Raw genomic sequence first — 18,506 nt, forward strand, 5'->3', positions numbered from 1 at the left:
CCATAATGGAATCTACTGGGGTCAAAATTCCCTAAGTAGAGCACAAGAAGAGTTGAGGCCTTGTGATAGGGACACAGGATAATCCCCATTTCTGGCAGGCTCCATCTAAGCAAAGATGAAGAGGAGTAGCTCAGCTCCACCCCTCTTTCTGCAGAGATTCATGTTTCATCTCCCTGCTGAAAGGCACTGTCCCAGTTTTAGCTGGGACAGAGTTTTTTTTTAACAGCCAGAAGAGCTCCCTGTTTTGGTTTCACTCAGAGGCTCACTCTGAGAAGAATGTTGATAGCAAGCTGATGTTTGTGGTTGGAAGTGAAACTCCAAGGACTTTTCAGTGTGCGGAGTACAGAAACACGGCAGGATAAGGGGGGAGCATAGCTGGGACAAGGGGGACACGATTCCCCTTGTCATTTGTGTGGAACTTAAGACTGAGGGCCAAACTGGCCAATTAGTATTCCATATCATGCAGCGTCATGCCCAGTATAAAAGCGAGGGTCAGCCGGGAAGAGGGGCTTTTTGCGCTTTTGCTCTTTTTGCACTTTTGCTCTTTTGCGCTTGCTGCGCTGCTGCTCTGCTGTTTTTTTTTTCTTTCTTCTTTCTCTCTCTCTCTCTTTCTCTCCCTCTCTGCCCCTCTCTATTTCGAGGCCTCGTGTTCGTCCGGGATTTGCAGTTTTCGGGACGAGACGGGCTTCGCATACGAGGGGTGGTGAGCACCTACATTGTATTAAATCATCTGTATTAAATCACTCTTATCTCAACCCACGGGTTTCACGTTTATCCTTTAATTCTCTCCCTCATTCCTGGGGGTGGGGGAGGGGGAGTGACCGGCTGTGTGTGGGGCGGTTCAACATAACCCACGACAGGCACACACCACAATCCAGGTTCACAATCACAGCCCTTGTCTGACTTCTGACATCTACACAATTCCTTCTTTTAAACTGCAATCAGGTGAGAACAGGATCCCTACTCCACACACTGATTATGCATAAGATATCGAGTGATTATTTGTTAGATGTATGAACGCTACTGGGAACAGAGAGCAAAACTCAAGACACCCATTTTACAAGTTAGGGCCTCACTCTGTCAGCAGGGAACCAAATTTTCCTTTGCTAACACCCCCTTTGGTCTAGTGTATCTTGACTCCTCCAAGGCAGTGCCTTCACCAAGGCAAAGCCCGGCAGCCAGTCAGCTGAGCATCCACCCAGCCCTCTAGGCTGAAGAGGAAACCAAAGAGTGCTCTCTTTTTCTGGGCAAGTGCTCCAACCACTTCACTACAACATACGTTGGGAACTCCAATGCGTCTGTATCCAGAGGCACTGAATAAAGCTGACCATCCTACCTTTTAAGAAGCTGAGCAAGGTGTATACCGGGCACATGGAGCAGCTCAAGAGCACAGCACATGCCAAACTGCAGACAGCCAAATCAAGAAGGCAGCAGCTCTGGGCAAAGTTAAGGTGATCTATCAACCCCAGGTAGCTCAACCCTTACAAGAAAATCTACTGAAGGAATTATGAAGAGAATGAGGGACATCCTCTTGGACCTAAACACCTAAACATTACTGAAGTCCCACAAATATTGCCACTGCTCTCTCCCACGCACTGCTCGTGAGCCTCTTCCTTTGCAGTGCAGTGAACAACAGCAGGCCCAGCAGCCCTCCTGAACCCCACTGGTTGGTAAAATGGGAAAACCACCCAGCTGCTCCCTTTGGGACCAGTCTTGGCTGTACACATGTATGCCATTGTGATACTTTCTAGAATCTCATTTATAGCCTTCCTAGCTAAACGTGTTTTGCAACAACAAAAAGGGCAGGCACAGATTATTTCTGTGGAAATAATATTTCATTTGTGGAATAAAATATGCCAGCGAACGTGATACACTACATCGTACTATTGCTTAGAGCTGGAATTATACAAAAGCGTACTACAGTACACAGATGGAACAGCAAATTTCTATATATAGTATAGTTATTGAACACACAGTACATGTTCAAATTAAGAGCTGTTTCTCAAAATAAGCAATAACAGGGAGAGAAAAAAAAGTAAACTAGATTCCTTAACATGTGTAAAGGGGCATTTTTGCTGTATTTTTCCCCCACGTCTCCTCTGACTGCAAGCCTTACCTATGCAGAAAAAGAAACTTGCAGTTTTTCTCCTGGAAAAAACATCTCCTCAGCACATAGACTGCTAGTGAAGAGGACTTCAGGCAGCATTAAGAGAACTGACTTGCTCTAGGCCCACCAGTCCTGTTCCAATTGGATTTTTAGGCAAATCCTGACAGAATTACAGAGGCCTCCAATACCGTCTCTGCACATACACAACGTCATGTGTGTATCCACACACCTTACTGGAACAGAAGCTGCTGGCAAGGCTGCCTGGCTTTTCAAGGACTTGCTCCCCACCTCCCAGAAACCTCAGCAGAAGCGACATTGATGTGGTTTCCCTGGAACCTTCACCTTTTGGACAGGTCTCCTTGGCAGCAGTTAATCCCAGACAGTTAATTTTCCACTACTGCTTTCCCTAAAAGTAACCAAGTCAATCCATCATTTTCAGCGTAGCTGTTTCACCTCAAGATGATTCTTGGATGGAAGTCACATGTGCTGCAGGGATACCACAGAGCCTTCCCTCCCTCTGCACGCTTAGTAATTAGTAAAAGTACATTTCCCCAGGTAAGCCTTTGCAAAACAGGTCACACAATTTTGACAGCAGTAAGCTTAAATCGATGGACTCCAGATGCAATATCAAATTTATTTTTATTTATCTTTACATTAAAAAAATGTTTAGTAATGGTCAATGGAAAATAATTAAACTGTTCAATAATTAGTTTAGATGACATTTTAAGACCACCAGCAATCTAATTACACGCAACAAATAACTTTAAAGAATCATAATTTTTCTAATGTACCTTATGATCAAGAAACAGGTTTAGGCAGATCTGAAACTGAGCTGAGAAAATAAAACTGCTCACTAAGTAACTTAAATTGCATGTCCAAATTAAATAAACTCTCTTTAGCCTCCAGCAATTAAAATAAACATAGTATCTTTAGCTGGAGGAAAAAGGTTTTCCTTTGACAGCTGGCAGTTTAACCAATTCTAGTCAACCCTAAACCAGCACAATTTTCAACAGCAAAGAAACCCAGCCTTGTCAGTATGCACCTAGTCTGCAGTTTGTACCTGTGAATAACGAACAAAAGGTGTTCCTAGAGAGCTGTTTATTTTCGGCGGTAGGAAGAGTTCTACGCACCTTACTTGTGGACACAAACACCTGTTGTAGCTATAGCAAAATGCAAAAATAGACTTGAAAAATACCTTAAATAATTTTTAATTATTTTCCAATATTTCTCCTATCAAAGCTCCTTCTTTCTATGTAGTGATGGTTTGACTTTTTAAACACTCAAAGAGTGTGCATTGATTAACCCCAGCAAACCTGTGCATTTGCATGAAACAACCCTAAGTAATTCCTCAGTGCCAGAGGCAACAACTGAACCCAACAGTTCCCAGCTAATCTGGGAGTTGGCTAGAACACTCGCAAAGCAATTCATTTCCATGACAAATGGTCCAGCTGGAAGCCCGTGTCTCAATCCAACCCCCCACTTTTTACCCTACAGATGTGCACTTGCCGCTGAAATGACCATTAGGGCAGCATGTGAGACCTTGTAGCTCGGACGGTTTCTATTGAACCTCTGCAAGATCTAACGTTTACATTCACAACTTCTTCGTCTTCATGACCGTCCGAGCAAGGGCAAAATCCAGCAAGCAGTCTGCCGTTACAGAAGCAGAGGAGGCAACAAGCAAGGAAGAACTCTAAACTTGCCATGTGACTCTCTTCATTGCATGGGAGGTACATCAGAGGCATGAGATGTCTAAGGTCATGCATTATCCTGTCAGAAGAATAAGCCAGTTTCTGTAACATAGTTTTTTTTTCCTTTTTAGATACTATAATCAAGTAGAGTTGCAGAGATGTTCACTGCCTACAGATGCAGAAAACTGAGATTTACAGAATGCCTAAACAAGTTAGTCATGTAACCCCTGATGAATTTCAACCACACTTGCTGCTTAGGCACTTTGCCAATTTCTTTGGAGCCACCTGAGGCACCAAAAGCACAAAGATACTTATATTACGAACTAAACAGAATTGACAAAGCTTTCCTACTTTAGTTTCAGCAAGTGTCTAGTGTTTCATCCTGCAGGAAGAATATCTGAAAAGCGAAGCACGATTTAAATCAAAAGAGATTCATTACATTCAGAGGTATCACAAAATCTATTAATTTTCATACTAAACTAAATGGTACTTCTTTTTCTTCTGATCAAATTGCCATATATTTTAAGTAGATTATAAACAAAAGGACACCTATAACTACATATTAAAATATATAACCCAAGAAAGTTGTATTAACTTTTACTAGCTTTATAATTTTATACCTCCATACGCAAGATAAAAATACCACTGTTTGAGAAAACTCCAAATTTCAGTTTACATGCACCACATCTTACCATGAAAGTGTTCTGAACACCACACAGAACAAAGCAGGTATAGCTTCCCACTAATTTAATCTTTAAAAATCCTTCCTTCTTTGTACAGATTACTGGTGTTTGCCTCTCCCTTGGCAAGGAGCTCTCCAAGCATTGGACAGGCAGCGAAATAGGCAGAGGCAGGCAGTCAGGCTGGCAGAGCTTCAGCTATATGTCCCAGGTTCATGTAATCTCACAGCTAGCAAGGAATCCCAGCCAAACTCTTCCTGAAAAGCAAAAGACTCTCTAGGAAACAGGAGAATAGAAAGGGAAGAATAGCAAATGCTGTGGCTGAGCTGCTTATTACAACAGAAAACCAGGAAAAAGTAGAAGGAAGTGCAACAATACTCCAAAGGTATTTCCAATACACCTAATACACCATTAAAAAGTATAAGCCACTGCAGCACACAGTAATTAAAACATCTCCCTAAAATCTTTCCCAGTTGGGTTCAGGGAGCTTCAAAGAAAAATTAAAAATGCTTTCATGCCTTCACTATAGCTGCAGATGGTACTATAGGTGGTTCTTTATCTTAGTGGCCTGGCCAAAAGAAAAAAAAAAAACACCACCACCCCTACCCCCACAACCCCCTCCAAAAAAAAACCCCAAAAACCAACAACCTACCAGTTAATAAAGACTAAGAATAATTTCAGGTAGCACTGTTTCCTGAAAAATGTCTTTTTTTTTTTTTTAAAGCTGCATTCTTTCTCTGTTACTACTGTATGAAAACACAGGCAGGAAAGCAAACAGCAAGTTGAACTGAAAATTCATCAAGTGTGGCACCAAATTACAGACATATATATGCACACATACTTACACACAATCTGAATTTTATTGCTGACACTACTGAAATATCTTTCCATAGCTCATTTTTAGCTGGCAATGCCTTTTTGCATTAATGGAGCTTTTCTGCTCTAACTTCTTGAACTGAATGCTGCTAGCTGAACAAGAAGTTATTTTTATATATTCCATATTTGCTGTAATTCCCAGGAAAGAAGGAATTAGAATAAGACATTTAATATTAATTTCATTTAAGAAGCTGGTCAACCTGCAGAGCTTAAAAGTCTTAAGAAGAAAATCCTGACAAGACTCCTACTGATTTCAATCAGGCTGGGATTTCACTGCTCTATTACTTGAAGCAGCAACACAATACAGATGAGATTTACCATGCAAAGGTTCTCCTTTCCAATTAGCTTTAAACATGCCTCATTTTGAGGAGCTAAACTCGTAAGAATTTGCTAAATTCTTTCAGTAGAAATTCAGTTTTAATAAAAAGCAGCTCTTTTAACTAACACACACATAAAAACATGGGCTTATAAACATGTGCTGAAACTGATACCAGTCCAACAATGGCCAGTAAAGGAACAGGCCTGTAAAGACATTTATTTAAAAAACTGATTTCCACTGTAAGCAAACAGCCTCGAACACTGAGAAATGCTAACCAGGCACACATAATACGTGCTACATCTTACTTAGATGTGCACCTCACATCAATCAAACTACTCGTGGCTAATGGAAAGCTCAGCATGGATACACTTAGAAGCTCCCACAGTAAAATCCAGGCAGTCCTTTAGGGACAACCCAGTGCCACTAAGCAAAGAGCAGTGGAAAGCAAAACAAACACTTTTCTCTGCCAACAGTCATGATTATCACAGTTCTATGTTCATAACAAAGAAAGTAAACTCCGAGTCCCCCCTCCTTGAGCATTATGATGGATACCATCAGGGACAGCAATGGCTCCCAGTTGTGTGCTGGACCCCTAAGTGTCTTGTGTGTTATAGCTTAAAGACTCCTGCCCTAGTTGGCTTGTTTTTAAAGGCAGAAAAGGTCATGGGCTATTTAGCACCTGCAAGGACAGGCTGAGAGGTCTGTAATGCCATCTTCATTCCACAGAAGACGTACCAACGTTAATCAGACGACAGCACACTGTTGTCGCTCCCGTGAACAAAGAGGTCTTGTCGCAGCTCCATACGGAATTCTGATACAGAAGAAATCTCCAACTGCCTCACAAATTTCGGTGTTGACATTTTGATTTTTTTTTTTTGCATGTGCAAACAACATCATCAACAATACTTGGTATGATATTCACAGCCTCATTTTCTACATATGCCTGCTAGCTGTATTAATCTAGTTCATAAGTACTCCCTTGAAGAAAGCTTTTCATCAAGTTGTTACTTGAGGTATGGTGTAATGCACACAGCTTTGCAAATTAAAATTAAAATTCTAGTGAGATACTGAGTACGATAAAGCTTCTTGGAGAACATAAAACAGCTCCAAGAATCAAGGAACTTTCCAAATATGTGGCATAAATGGAGGACTTCTCCCCAGAAATGCACTGGATTAATCCTAGCACTCTTTTAGCTACCAATAAAAGCAGCTTCTAAAAGATTAAGTTTCTAATTTTTTAGTTAAGATTTTTAAAAGGTTGTATTTGTAGATACTAAGGAATAGAATGGACCTCATTCAAACAGCATTAGCTATTGTTTTTCTGAAAAGTCACTTACTTTGAAACAGTGTAATTATTATCACAGTGAATGCCTACAATGTTTCCCTTGTACATTACTACTGAAATCTTGTATTTATACAGTTATGACTAGTGGAAGCAAGGGGCTAATGCCTATAACTGGAGTTTTACTCTGGGTTCAGAGTATAACTGGAGTTAGCCAGGATGTATAAGTCTTTAAGAGACAGCGTGTCATTGGTTTTTTCCCCTCTCTGATGCAGGTGATGAGCCATCAGTGGTCTTCATAATGTAACCTGTTCCAGACAGTGATGTTGCAGTAAGTATATATTCAAACCTGAGCTTCAGTAATGCCACTGAGCAGTGCCTAAAAGGTGTTTATGTATGGAAAACAATGCAATTTAGCATTTGAGATGATACCAAGCACATTTCTTTCCGAGAGCACATGAATGTAACAGATGAGCACTTCACGTGCCTGAGAGTGCAACAGCTGATGTTGTGTTTTGCAGCACTGTTACAAGCGTTAGAATTGGCACATCCCATAGTCACCCAGCTGTCTTTTCAGCTGCCTTGTAATTTCTCATGCAAAAATCCTAACAATTATGTAAAATGACATCCATTTTATAATTTAAAATTGTTTTCAAAAAAATTCTACTCATGAAGTACATCTTCTCAGGTAAGTTTGGAGCAGGGAGACTTCAGTCAGCAGTTGCCTGTATCCTTGGATTCCTCAAAGCCTGGGCAGAGTCACAGTAGTCCCCTTACTTCTGTAAAAGCTTTGACTGTAGCACCCTCATGGCTTTTTGCTACATTAGCAAGTACAGTTCCCAAGACATCACACTAACAAATCTTGATACCACAAAAGGTTTCCTCTGCTTCCCTATTGCTTTAGCATCATTGCAGGAGGCTAAAAAGCCCTTTGTGAAAAGATCAGCTCAAATCTGTTTGGAACATGAACGGAGGAAAAACCAACCAAATAAAACGTGTCCACTGTTTGAAGGGGACCATCTCCAGAGCAGAAAAGCCCTATTAAAAAACAACATTGTTATGTAAACAGGCCTCCAAGCACAGCACTCCTGAAGTCCAACCCCAAACACGTAGAACAACATAACAGACACTGAGAAATTATAGAAATAATGAGGAGCATTTTCTTAATTTATTTTTATTTATTTTTGAAGAGTCATGACTCTCTCTTATGCCTCCATCCTGTCTCCATGATCCTTCCATTTTCCAGCCTCTTCTGAAGACAAAAGGAAGGATGTACTACACAGACAATTTGAAATGAGGCAATAGCACACATTAGTTGGTCAGACATTATCATGCTTCCATCTTGGTTGTGCTCTGCCTCAAGCTGAATTTTGCATGCTTCTTCATCTATCACTTTGAAGCTAGGCTTTTAAGCTTTCCAAGATGCAACATGTTCTCAAGCAAAAGTATGTAAAGTCATAGACACAATGAAGACCTGATCTTAATTATAACTTCTAGGAAACACTGCAGTAAAAATATTGCAATTAATGTAGTATCAATAGCATAGCAGAAGAGTTCCTGGGGAGAGGGAGGGAACAGAGGCATTAAAACTTCAGCAACGGCAACACATGGTTTAACTACATGGGTCGGTGCTGGGACCGGCGCTGTTTAACATCTTTGTTGGTGACATGGACAGTGGGATCGAGTGCACCCTCAGGAAGTTTGCTGATGACACCAAGCTGTGTGGTGCGGTCGACACACTGGAGGGAAGGGATGCCATCCAGAGGGAACCTGACAGGCTGGAGAGATGGGCCTGTGAGAACCTCATGAAGTTCATGCACATGGGTTGGGGCAATCTCAAGCACAAGTACAGGCTGGGCAGAGAATGGTTGGAGAGCAGCTCTGAGGAGGACTTGGGAGTGCTGGTGGATGAGAAGCTCAACATGAGCTGGTAATGTGCACTTGCAGCCCAGAAAGCCAACCGTATCCTGGGCTGTATCAAAAGAAGTGTGGCCAGCAGGTCGAGGAGGTGATTCTGCCCCTCTGCTCTGCTCTCGTGAGACCCCACCTGGAATACTGCATTCAGCTCTGGAGTCCCCAACACAAGAAGGACATGGAGCTGCTGGAGCAGGTCCAGAGGAGGGCCACAAAAATGATCTAAGGGCTGGAGCACCTCTGCTATGAAGACAGGCTGAGAGAGTTGGGGCTGTTCAGCCTGGAGAAGAGAAGGCTCCGGGGTGATCTTATTGCAGCCTTCCAGTACCTAAAAGGGGCCTACAGGAAAGCTGGAGAGGGACTTTTTACAAGGGCGTGTAGTGGTAGGACAAGGGGCAATGGATTTAAACTGAAAGAGGGCAGATTTAGATTAGATATAAGGAAGAAATTCTTCCCTCTGAGGGTGGTGAGGCACTGGAACAGGTTGCCCAGGGATGTTATGGATGTCCCATCCCTGGCAGTGTTCAAGGCCAGGCTGGATGAGGCTTTAAGCAACCTTATCTAGTGGAGGGTGTTCCTACCCATGACAGGGCAGTTGGAACTAGATCATCTTTAAGGTGTGTTCCAACCTAAACCATTCTATGATTCTATAACTAAGAGTAGCAAGATGCTCTTCATACTACAGAATTACTAGTCTGCATGAGGAACTAAGATCCCTCACATTTGCTTACAAAAGCCAAAAAGAGAGAAGGTAAAAAGACTCCAGCAATGTTGTTGGAGTCTATTTTCCACAGCACCAGAAGAGTGTAAGGCTTAGCTTCACAGAACAAGGCACTATGGCTTTCTTTACCAACCCCAAAAATACTTGCTTCTTTTCCTGAAACAAGCATTTGAGCAAGTATTAGAACTAGAGCAAAACAAACCCAACTGCTCATCCCACCACATACTCAACATACAAGTTGCCCATTTTAAATATTCACCGTTATGCCATTGTAGTTCTTTTCAGAGCAGATTCTTTTCAGCAGTTCCTTCATAAAGCCAGAAAATATTAACATGCAGATTTCTTAAATTAAGAACAATAATTTGTTAAAAATCAAAATCCAATAAAATGGCCATGAAAAAAACGATTCTATCAATCCCCAATACTAGCTACAGTATTAGTTATGATACTGAAAGAGCTTTCATGCTGAATTTAGTTTTGAAGTTTAATAACTTTACCAGAAAACTATCTGCAACTTAGTTTGTCATACCTAGTTCTGGGAAAGCTCCTTTCCCAGTCTACACGCTGTTCTCCAAGTCAAAAGAAAACAAACATACATTTTAAAAAAAAAAAACTATGTCTCACTTTTTCCAAACATAAACAGTATTATCAGGTGTTTTTCAGTTTTGATTAATGGCTTGCAATTCAGCCGTCAAGCCAAGCAAGGATGCAATCCTCAATGAAAAATCTGCTACATCTCAGGCCAAGAAATTTAGCCCAGAACTTATTTCATTAAAACTCATATTCCTTTCACATGGACTTCAGTGACAGAAGGACAGCAGCCACAGCTGAAAGGTGAAATTAGCATAGCCAAGTACATGCAGGTTATTATAGGCAGTCCCATGCCTATCAAGTATGTATATATACACTCAGTTCCTGGTCTGCCTTCACTGCTTTCATTCTGCTTTGTGCAGCTCACTAAGCTTCCTGTACAGGCGAACCAGTCAACCGTTGATTCACTGTCACATCAACAAAGAGTACACACGCACCTTAGTCTGAACCTGACGCAGCTCTCCCCTGAATTTCTGGAGAGGAAGAACAGCAATTTCCCATTTAAAAATCCTACAGACGACACAAGACAGAACTACTTTTCCCCTGACTTCATACCCCAGGCCTGCCTTCCATCACAGAAGCACCATACAGAAAAAAAACTTCTTGAAATCTCTTAGCCTAGCTTAAAGCACTGAGATGGAATCAAGTACACCCAGCTCACCTCCAGCAGTGGTTTCTTTCACTGAAGATTTCATCAAGAACAGGCTAGTGACTGCACAAGCTCTTTAAGTAGTCTGTTTAACAATCCCCACAGTTAGGTCTAAATCTCATCTGCAGAAATCAAGTTCACATTTTCTTGTTTTTGTTCTATTAGATATGGACAACAAGAAAATTAAAACAAGTACATGTCCACCTTATTCCATAACTTACACAGATCTCCACTAGAAAGTCAGAACATGTGCGCTCTCCACTCTGTTTTCACTTGTAGTCTAGAGACACCCTCCGTATTTCCACAGAAGCTGTACTTTGTAAAACTCTGAGCAATCCTGACATCTTCCTCTGGAATTTCTGCAGTTTTTCTTCCTCTTTCCTTATTGCCCTGAAAAGAAATCTCGTTTTCTCGCTGAGACCTCACTAGTACACAAATAAAATGATTACTCTAGTAACAATTTCCTGTTAAGCCACAGCAGAACATGAATCATTCTGTAGTAGCACCAACATCATTAGCTCATTCAGGCTGAAAGACTGAGCTTTTTTTTTCTTTTATTACAAAGCAGTCATATCCTGCCTTGTAATTGTGTATGAAATGCAAAACTGCATTTTAGTGAATTTCACCTTTCCGGTTTTGGATCATCTTTCCAGCTTAGAGAGGTTTGCATAAGCATGTGCAGATATTTTTTAATTGCCTGGGAGGCTTTTTAAAAATTTGTTTAACAAAATGAAATTAAGATGTGTTAACAAAGACCAATTGCTATCAGATGCAACTGCTAATTAAATTACAGAATTATAGTCCATCTGCACTAGTACTAAGGCAAAGGTCACAAAGTTCATATATGAATCCAACAACCTCCTGCACAGGTAAATATAAGATCAGATGGTATAGGAAAAAAAAATGCATTCTTAATCCTTTTAACTATAAACTAGCATTTGCTACAGTTTTCTGCTTATGGACCATAGCAACAAAAGCAATGTGATAAGGTGCAGAGGTATTTTGTACTTGCTTCTCAGCTGTTTCTCTAGAGTGTGATTTCAAAACTGTAGGAAGGTAGGTCAGGTTTCTCTGGGATGACTATTTTTTGCTAATCAATTAATTTATGGAATTATTTTAACTTCTTATAACAAGCATCAGTTCTCCTGAGTAAAGGTCTTCACTCTTCACTGGCTGCTACTAAACGTTTGTTTTTGTGGTGACATCATCCTGCTCCAAGTGAACACTCAGCTATTCCTTTCTTTAGGCTCCTCACCCTACTCTCATCACTAGTGATGAGACACCATTGCTAAAATTCTTGAAGGCATCAGTCCTTTTCTCAACACAGTTAACTTGGCAGCAAGTTGGACAGTTTTCAAAACATAGTGCATTTTCCTCACCTGCTGCACCTTCTGGCACCTCCTGCTTATCTCGCACAAGCTGCATGATATCTGACACCACAACCTGATGGTTTGTATCTTCTTCTTTCTCTTCATTAGACTGGTTGGCTGTTGCAAAACAGTTGCAGCTTCCAGTTTCTTTGCATGGGATCAACCTCCAATACCAGTAGTCAGACATGAAAATGCTAGTTGATTTCTGAAATTCAAAAACAAACAGAAAATCATTTTCTGTGAGAAGGAAAAAACCTAGCTACTTGAAAGAAAAGGCTCAAATAACATTAAGATTGACAGTTACCTACACATTATTTTATCTTTGATTTTATTTAGAGAAAAAATATGCAGTTGATAATAGCCATTTATGCTATCATATGCAGTTCATAAAAACCATCCAAGGTATTGTAGCCAAAATAAAAACTTTAAGAGTCCTCTGAAGTTTCTCAAAATGCTTGTATTGTAGGTCAGGGAGTTAATCATAAAAAACCCCAAACAACACACAAATATCAAATTACATGTGATCTTAACAACAACTGTGTAAAGGCAAAAAAATATCAGTATCACTCTATATTTTCAGCAAAACAAGTCAATATTTACCTTAAAAATACCTTTGAAACCCAGTATAACTAGGTGAAATAACATCCCAGAACATGGACTGTCAAAAAGTGCAACAATGTAAGAATAAAAAACCCCACTAAAATAATAATAAAAATAAGATACTATGATTCCCATGATATGGGGGGCTGAAATTACAGTTTGAAATTTTCAAAAACAGATTAACTGAAGGAATCCTTGACAATGGAAACGTGGCAGGAAGAAGAGATGCTTTGGATTCTGACACTGTGTCCAGATCCTTTGGGGCTGCCCTCTTCCTGAGCAGAAGAAAGGGGCAACAATTCCTTTAGCCTAGATAGAGCTAATTATTTACATAATAATAATTATATAACTATAATAATTTGTGCATACAGGTAAGACAGTGAGCACGTTCAAATGCCTGCAGGTTTCTCAATTTACATGTACAAATGTCAGAGAACTACAGTGGTCTTACTCTTTTACATAAACAAAAATCACCTCCTTCTTGAAATTACAACTGAAGCATCATTAACTGTTAAAGATTTCTTCTACGTAAGGAAACGGCTTCAGCTTTCCAAATACTTACAGTTGCTAAATGGTATTTGGGAATTCTGCAAAGTGCTAGCAAGGTGTTATTTCTTCAGGAAATTACACCACATCCAGAGATGGGTTTGTTCCCGGTCTCCTCTAGAGGACATACGGGCAACAAAAAATGGCCCAAACCTCCAAGCACCAGGGACATGAACAAGCTTTTCCAAGTCTATCTGGAAAACGTCAAGGCCAAGCAGGGGAGATGTGCATCTCTCCCGGCAAATTTAATACTTTTTGGGTCAGGAAAAGGTGTGCGATCTCCATTTATCCTACAAGCATCACAATCAAGTGTTTCTAGCAAATCTCTGTTTCTAGCTGCTGATTATCTTGAGTTAAAGCATCACTCCAGATCACAGATATTAACAATGATACAAGTAGAGATTCTCTACCTTACATTTAAAGGTGACAGTTTTATAGACCCGAAGAAAGCAAACAACATGAAAAAAAAGCTTGCTTGATATAAAAGGGTGATCTATCTAAAAACAAATACACAAAAAAAAGCCCATCTTACATCATTTAGTACCAGATCTCCCAGGAATCACCTGCAAAGGATTAAGTACTCTCCCTGTCACTTAGACATCACTTCAACAGAAGAATTTCCAGATAAGCCTTTCTTCTCCAAATACTACTTTGAAGTGCATCTTCTCACTAGTTTAAAGATAGTAATTTTGTTTTATTTTAGCCAACATACTGCCAGTTTCCTCAACTCTCCCTTTGCCTGTTCCCAAACTTTTCAGGCTTTGCAACGCTTGTCAGAGGACAGGTAATGGAGTTACGAGCAAATCACTCAAGCCTTTCCATAGATGTCGAACCCGACAGGTTCAGTACACACATCCTCCTTGTCACACAGGTACCAGCAAACAGTTACAGCTGTACTAAAGCACATGCTGCTAGTAAATAATGTAAGCAGTACTTAGTATGGACTTTAAAGCTGCATCTGCCTCTGCAGCTCTCTGACATGTTGTGCGCAATGATGGGCGCAAGTGTGCGCACGCAGGCACCCAAACAGCTCATGCACGGAGGTTTTAATGAAATAAGCATTTCATAGCTCTTCAATGGTTTTTTTGAGTTCTGTGGGAGCACGGGGGGTTCTTTCAATTATCCTTACTTTTTCTTAAAGCCACTTAAAAGTTTAAAGTTTTCTTGTCCAGAACCTCTCCTTTTTACCCCAAGAATTGAGGCAGAGACAAAAATCCTCAAAACTTTCAGTAGCTCTTCCCCTGCTCCTGTGCAAGGTGAACTGAAAAACAGCTGGATCTATGCTTCAGTAGTCAGCAAATTACTCTAGGAATAAGTTTTTAATTTATTGCCTTTCCTTAAGGAATGGAAACTCCTGAAGATAACCAGAAATAATTATATTCAAACATGCAAGACATGTTAGAGACACACATTTATGACCTTAATCCTACTTTAATTAATTAGTTTTCTGACCCACTCATCATCTTTATTTCGATTTTAAGAGCAGTAATGTGAACTTAGTTTTTAAGCCAACACCTCAGGGACTCAGAGGGCAAAGAAGTTGGTGAAAAAAATATGGGAGGGCCAAGACATAATCACTACGTATGTTTTTCACAAAGAGAGGCAGCTCACAGGGACATTCACAAAATTGACTTGATTAAGGTTGCCTATAAAAAGGAAAATATATTAAAAAAATGACAGAAAACAAAAGAAAACAAAACATCCTACTTATTCTTTTGTCTTAAGAGGTAATGTAAAACATTCCGAATAGTCACAGCATCCTTGATGGACATATGTCCACTTGGATCACTGCAATGATACTGCAGACACAAGTAGTTTTTCTTATTATGTCAAAACATCCAAAGATAAATTAATGCTCTCAACCAGTATAAAAAGTAGGCTGATGTACCAAGAAATAAAACCCCAAGAACGAAAGCTGTATTTGACACTTACACGTCTAAACAACTGCTCAATCTCAATTTTGCATGCTAAAACCAATACTGCTTGTGGGTTTGGGTTTTTCTGTTTTGTTTTAAACCTGATTGCAGACATCAAAGCTGGTGGAATAGCCATAGAAAAGCAAAGGCAGACTTTGGATCCAGTTGTCAGGTGGACTAGTGGACTTTACTGGCCCTGACCAGCCTCAGTAGGACCTCTATCTATGGGCCCAAGAGCTGCACATAGGTTCAGCTCAAGGCCTTCAGTCCCTGCTGAATCTATGCCATTGTCATGCCTCTCTATACAGCCCTGTCCCCTGGGCAGGTCTGTGTTGCAGCCCTGCCTCCAGTCCTGGCTCTATATCCCTTCCCTCTAGACCGGGCTCCCTGAAGGGACCAGGTTCATGGCTCATCAGGTCAGGGACAACTGGTAAGAGCCTGTCACCAGCGCCCAGTTCCAGTGTTCAGCCCCTGCGAGCAGTGCCCCGTCCGTGCTGGGGTCACCCTCAGGTCCTGTCTCAGCCTCGCAGCAGCACTGCTCCTCAACACCAATTATTAAGGTACAACTAACGCAAACTCAGGTGAAGACTTGCTTCTCAGCTCAGTGAAGTCTATCAAAACAGAATTCTAATGGGGATACAGCAAAGCACACAGGAACACTTGGGACTTGGCAGAGTACATCTGACGAACATAATAGTTCCTTACCACTACATGAAAACAGGCACAGATATATTACAGCTTTGGCATACGCTCTCAGTTGGGAAGGAGGGAAAGTCTCCAAGAACACAGTAGGTACAACAGGTCACTGTGACTTCACAGTCCCCATGTAAAAGCTCTGTTCTCCCCTTGTGATGCCAGTCACTTCTAGAGGGGACGTTGGGTAGGGGTCACCATCCCCCCATTTACTACACATAGTAGCCAGCTACTCCGGTATCAATTAGATGTGCAGTGTGCTTCGTCTGCAAGGTCTGACAGCACACTACGTGGATGAGATCTTGGCTTTGAAATGGTCATTACATATGGGGCCAATAACGCAATATTGCAAATACACAATATTAAGAAGTAATATGAATATTACTATGTAGTACTCCATAACACCTCTTAATTAAGGTGCAAATGCTTTCTGAACCATTGCTTATGAAATTCAGACAAAAGAGCAGTTTTTGAAAGCAAGAGTCCTTCTGTTTCAACCACTTTGCACGCACACTTCACTGAATTTACTTCAGTTTCCCATCCAAAATCCCCCTTCAATTCAAGAACAGCACTGCAAATGGAGTAGTTAATAATCATCTCCAAATGTAACCAGATTACGTAAGGCATCCAGTTACCTCAGAAACTTAAATCCATATTCTGCAACCACTTCACTACAGCAGTTAAACCCGACTCCAAGGGTCCCCGTTGCTGAGTCAATACGCTATTACTGGATCTCTGCTGCTGCCACACCATGCATTTCCTTCAGCTATTTCACCAGTTATTCAGGCAGGGCATTCATTCTAGTCAGGTGTAACACAAACATTAAACGTATCTCACTTCTAAGACCATTTGTCTGATATTTTCAGATTCTCCTGTGAATTATCTCACTCAGCATCTAATCACTGCAGGGTTTTACCATGCTTTCATCATTGTTACCCAGCCTGAACAAACAGGCTTAAACTTCGTAATTCATGAGGCTCAGTACACCCATATCAACAGAGATACTGGAGTCCAGCTGATAATGTAAGAGCTCATCTGTGTACTTCACAGGTCTCTGCAGGAGAATTGGACTGAACTGGACACCAATGTCTGTACAGTACTAATTAACGTTTCTTTATCTTAGAATGGATTAAAATACACTGAATGGTATTTAAACCCATCTCTATTGTTCTGATGAGATTCTTAAAATAAAATTGTTCTGATGAGAATCTTAAAATCTTTAAAATAAAATCTTAAAATAAGTGCATGTATCTGGGCTGCAGCATTCTTTCCAATTTTTATGCTTTCCAATACTGGCCAGTCATCCTTCCCATGGCACAATACACGGGGAAAGAGCAAAATACATTAGACACATACATTTTAGCCCAGGTTCCTTCCACCTAAATTCAGACATTAAACTGAGGGGTCTCAGTTAAGAACCTACTTGACCCATGTGCCTTCAGCACGGACATCTCCTGAGGCTCATCAGCCCCTCACATTGACTCGAGAGCCCAAGGCAACTGTAGATGAATCTCAGTTTGAATGATGAAAAGTCCACTTCTGTATACACTACCAATAAGAGCGCCATAAGGAATAAGTCATGTAATAAAAACAATAAAGCATTTTAGGATTTTAGTAAAGCCTATTAAACTGCTCAAGTTCTGCCTACGGAGATATTGTATTTCAACTCTTGCCCCTCCCCTAGTCCTTTCACATTTTGTTCAGAAAGATGGGGGAGAAAAACAGCAGCAACAAAGCCCCAGACATTCTCATCTCTCTCTAGGGCACGCAGAATACTCTTAGATGTTTTAAACCAAAATCAATGTAAAAACTAAATTTTTTCTCATTTGGAGCTTTACTGTGATCAACATTTAACTTGAGTACTAAGTAGTCTTTCAAGATAAATGTTCTCATTTTTCATTTAAAAGCTTTTCACAAAGGATTAGAAATTACCAACAGACCTATGTAGGAAATACTAATTCAAAGAAATTGCAAGACTATTTAGCAAGAGCTAAACTGAGGCCTCTTCAAAGAAAGGAAAAAAAAAAACCCTAACAAATGTGTTTCATAAGAGAAATGCCTTTTTATTTATTCAACTTTTCATCTTATAGATAGCCACTTGCCTTTTGAGGAATGCTCACAAGTTTAAATGAAGTCCCTCAGCTGTCTTCCTTTCTCCTTCCGCCACACAAGAAAAGTGTATCTTTTGTTAGTTAGCCCAGAATCGTGCATCATATTTTAAGACATCTAACAAAAAGAATGAAAAGGTAAAAATACACACATCACAGACAGTAGGTGAGCTCTCCCAAGACTCAAGCAACCTTCTTCACTGCCTGCCTACACCACTCTGCACACAGTAGTAGTTTCAAGTGCACAGTCAAATTCTCTCTCCCTTTTCAGAGCTACAGGCTCAGTGCACACCAGCTGCCCACAGACCGTCAGAGCAGAGCACAAGAGGAAGGGAACAGCTTCTTGCAGCTATGAAATGAGGCATGGACTAAGCCAGAAGTTCCTTCTCCTCTCCCATCAACTGCAAGCATCCAAACTTGAGCTGCACCTCAAGTCCTTCAGAAAG

The 18,506-nt window shown here is 40.7% G+C and overlaps 1 protein-coding gene across 3 annotated transcripts in view; it reads right to left on the bottom strand.

Moving 5' to 3' along the window:
• MCF2L (MCF.2 cell line derived transforming sequence like) overlaps positions 1–12,426 on the bottom strand; it is a 168,206-nt gene extending 155,780 nt beyond the window's left edge. For 2 of the 3 annotated variants that reach the window (XM_086610768.1, XM_086610764.1), the window contains exon 1: positions 12,207–12,384. In XM_086610768.1, the coding sequence (XP_086466894.1) occupies positions 12,207–12,384 (178 nt within the window). Of the gene's footprint in view, positions 1–12,206 lie in introns of all 3 variants that reach the window. The other variant, XM_086610782.1, reaches the window with a different exon arrangement.
• Between the last annotated feature and the right edge of the window lie 6,080 nt (positions 12,427–18,506).

This window comes from Tauraco erythrolophus, chromosome 1, assembly GCF_009769465.1.
Source record: "Tauraco erythrolophus isolate bTauEry1 chromosome 1, bTauEry1.pri, whole genome shotgun sequence".
Taxonomy (NCBI): Eukaryota; Metazoa; Chordata; class Aves; order Musophagiformes; family Musophagidae; genus Tauraco; species Tauraco erythrolophus.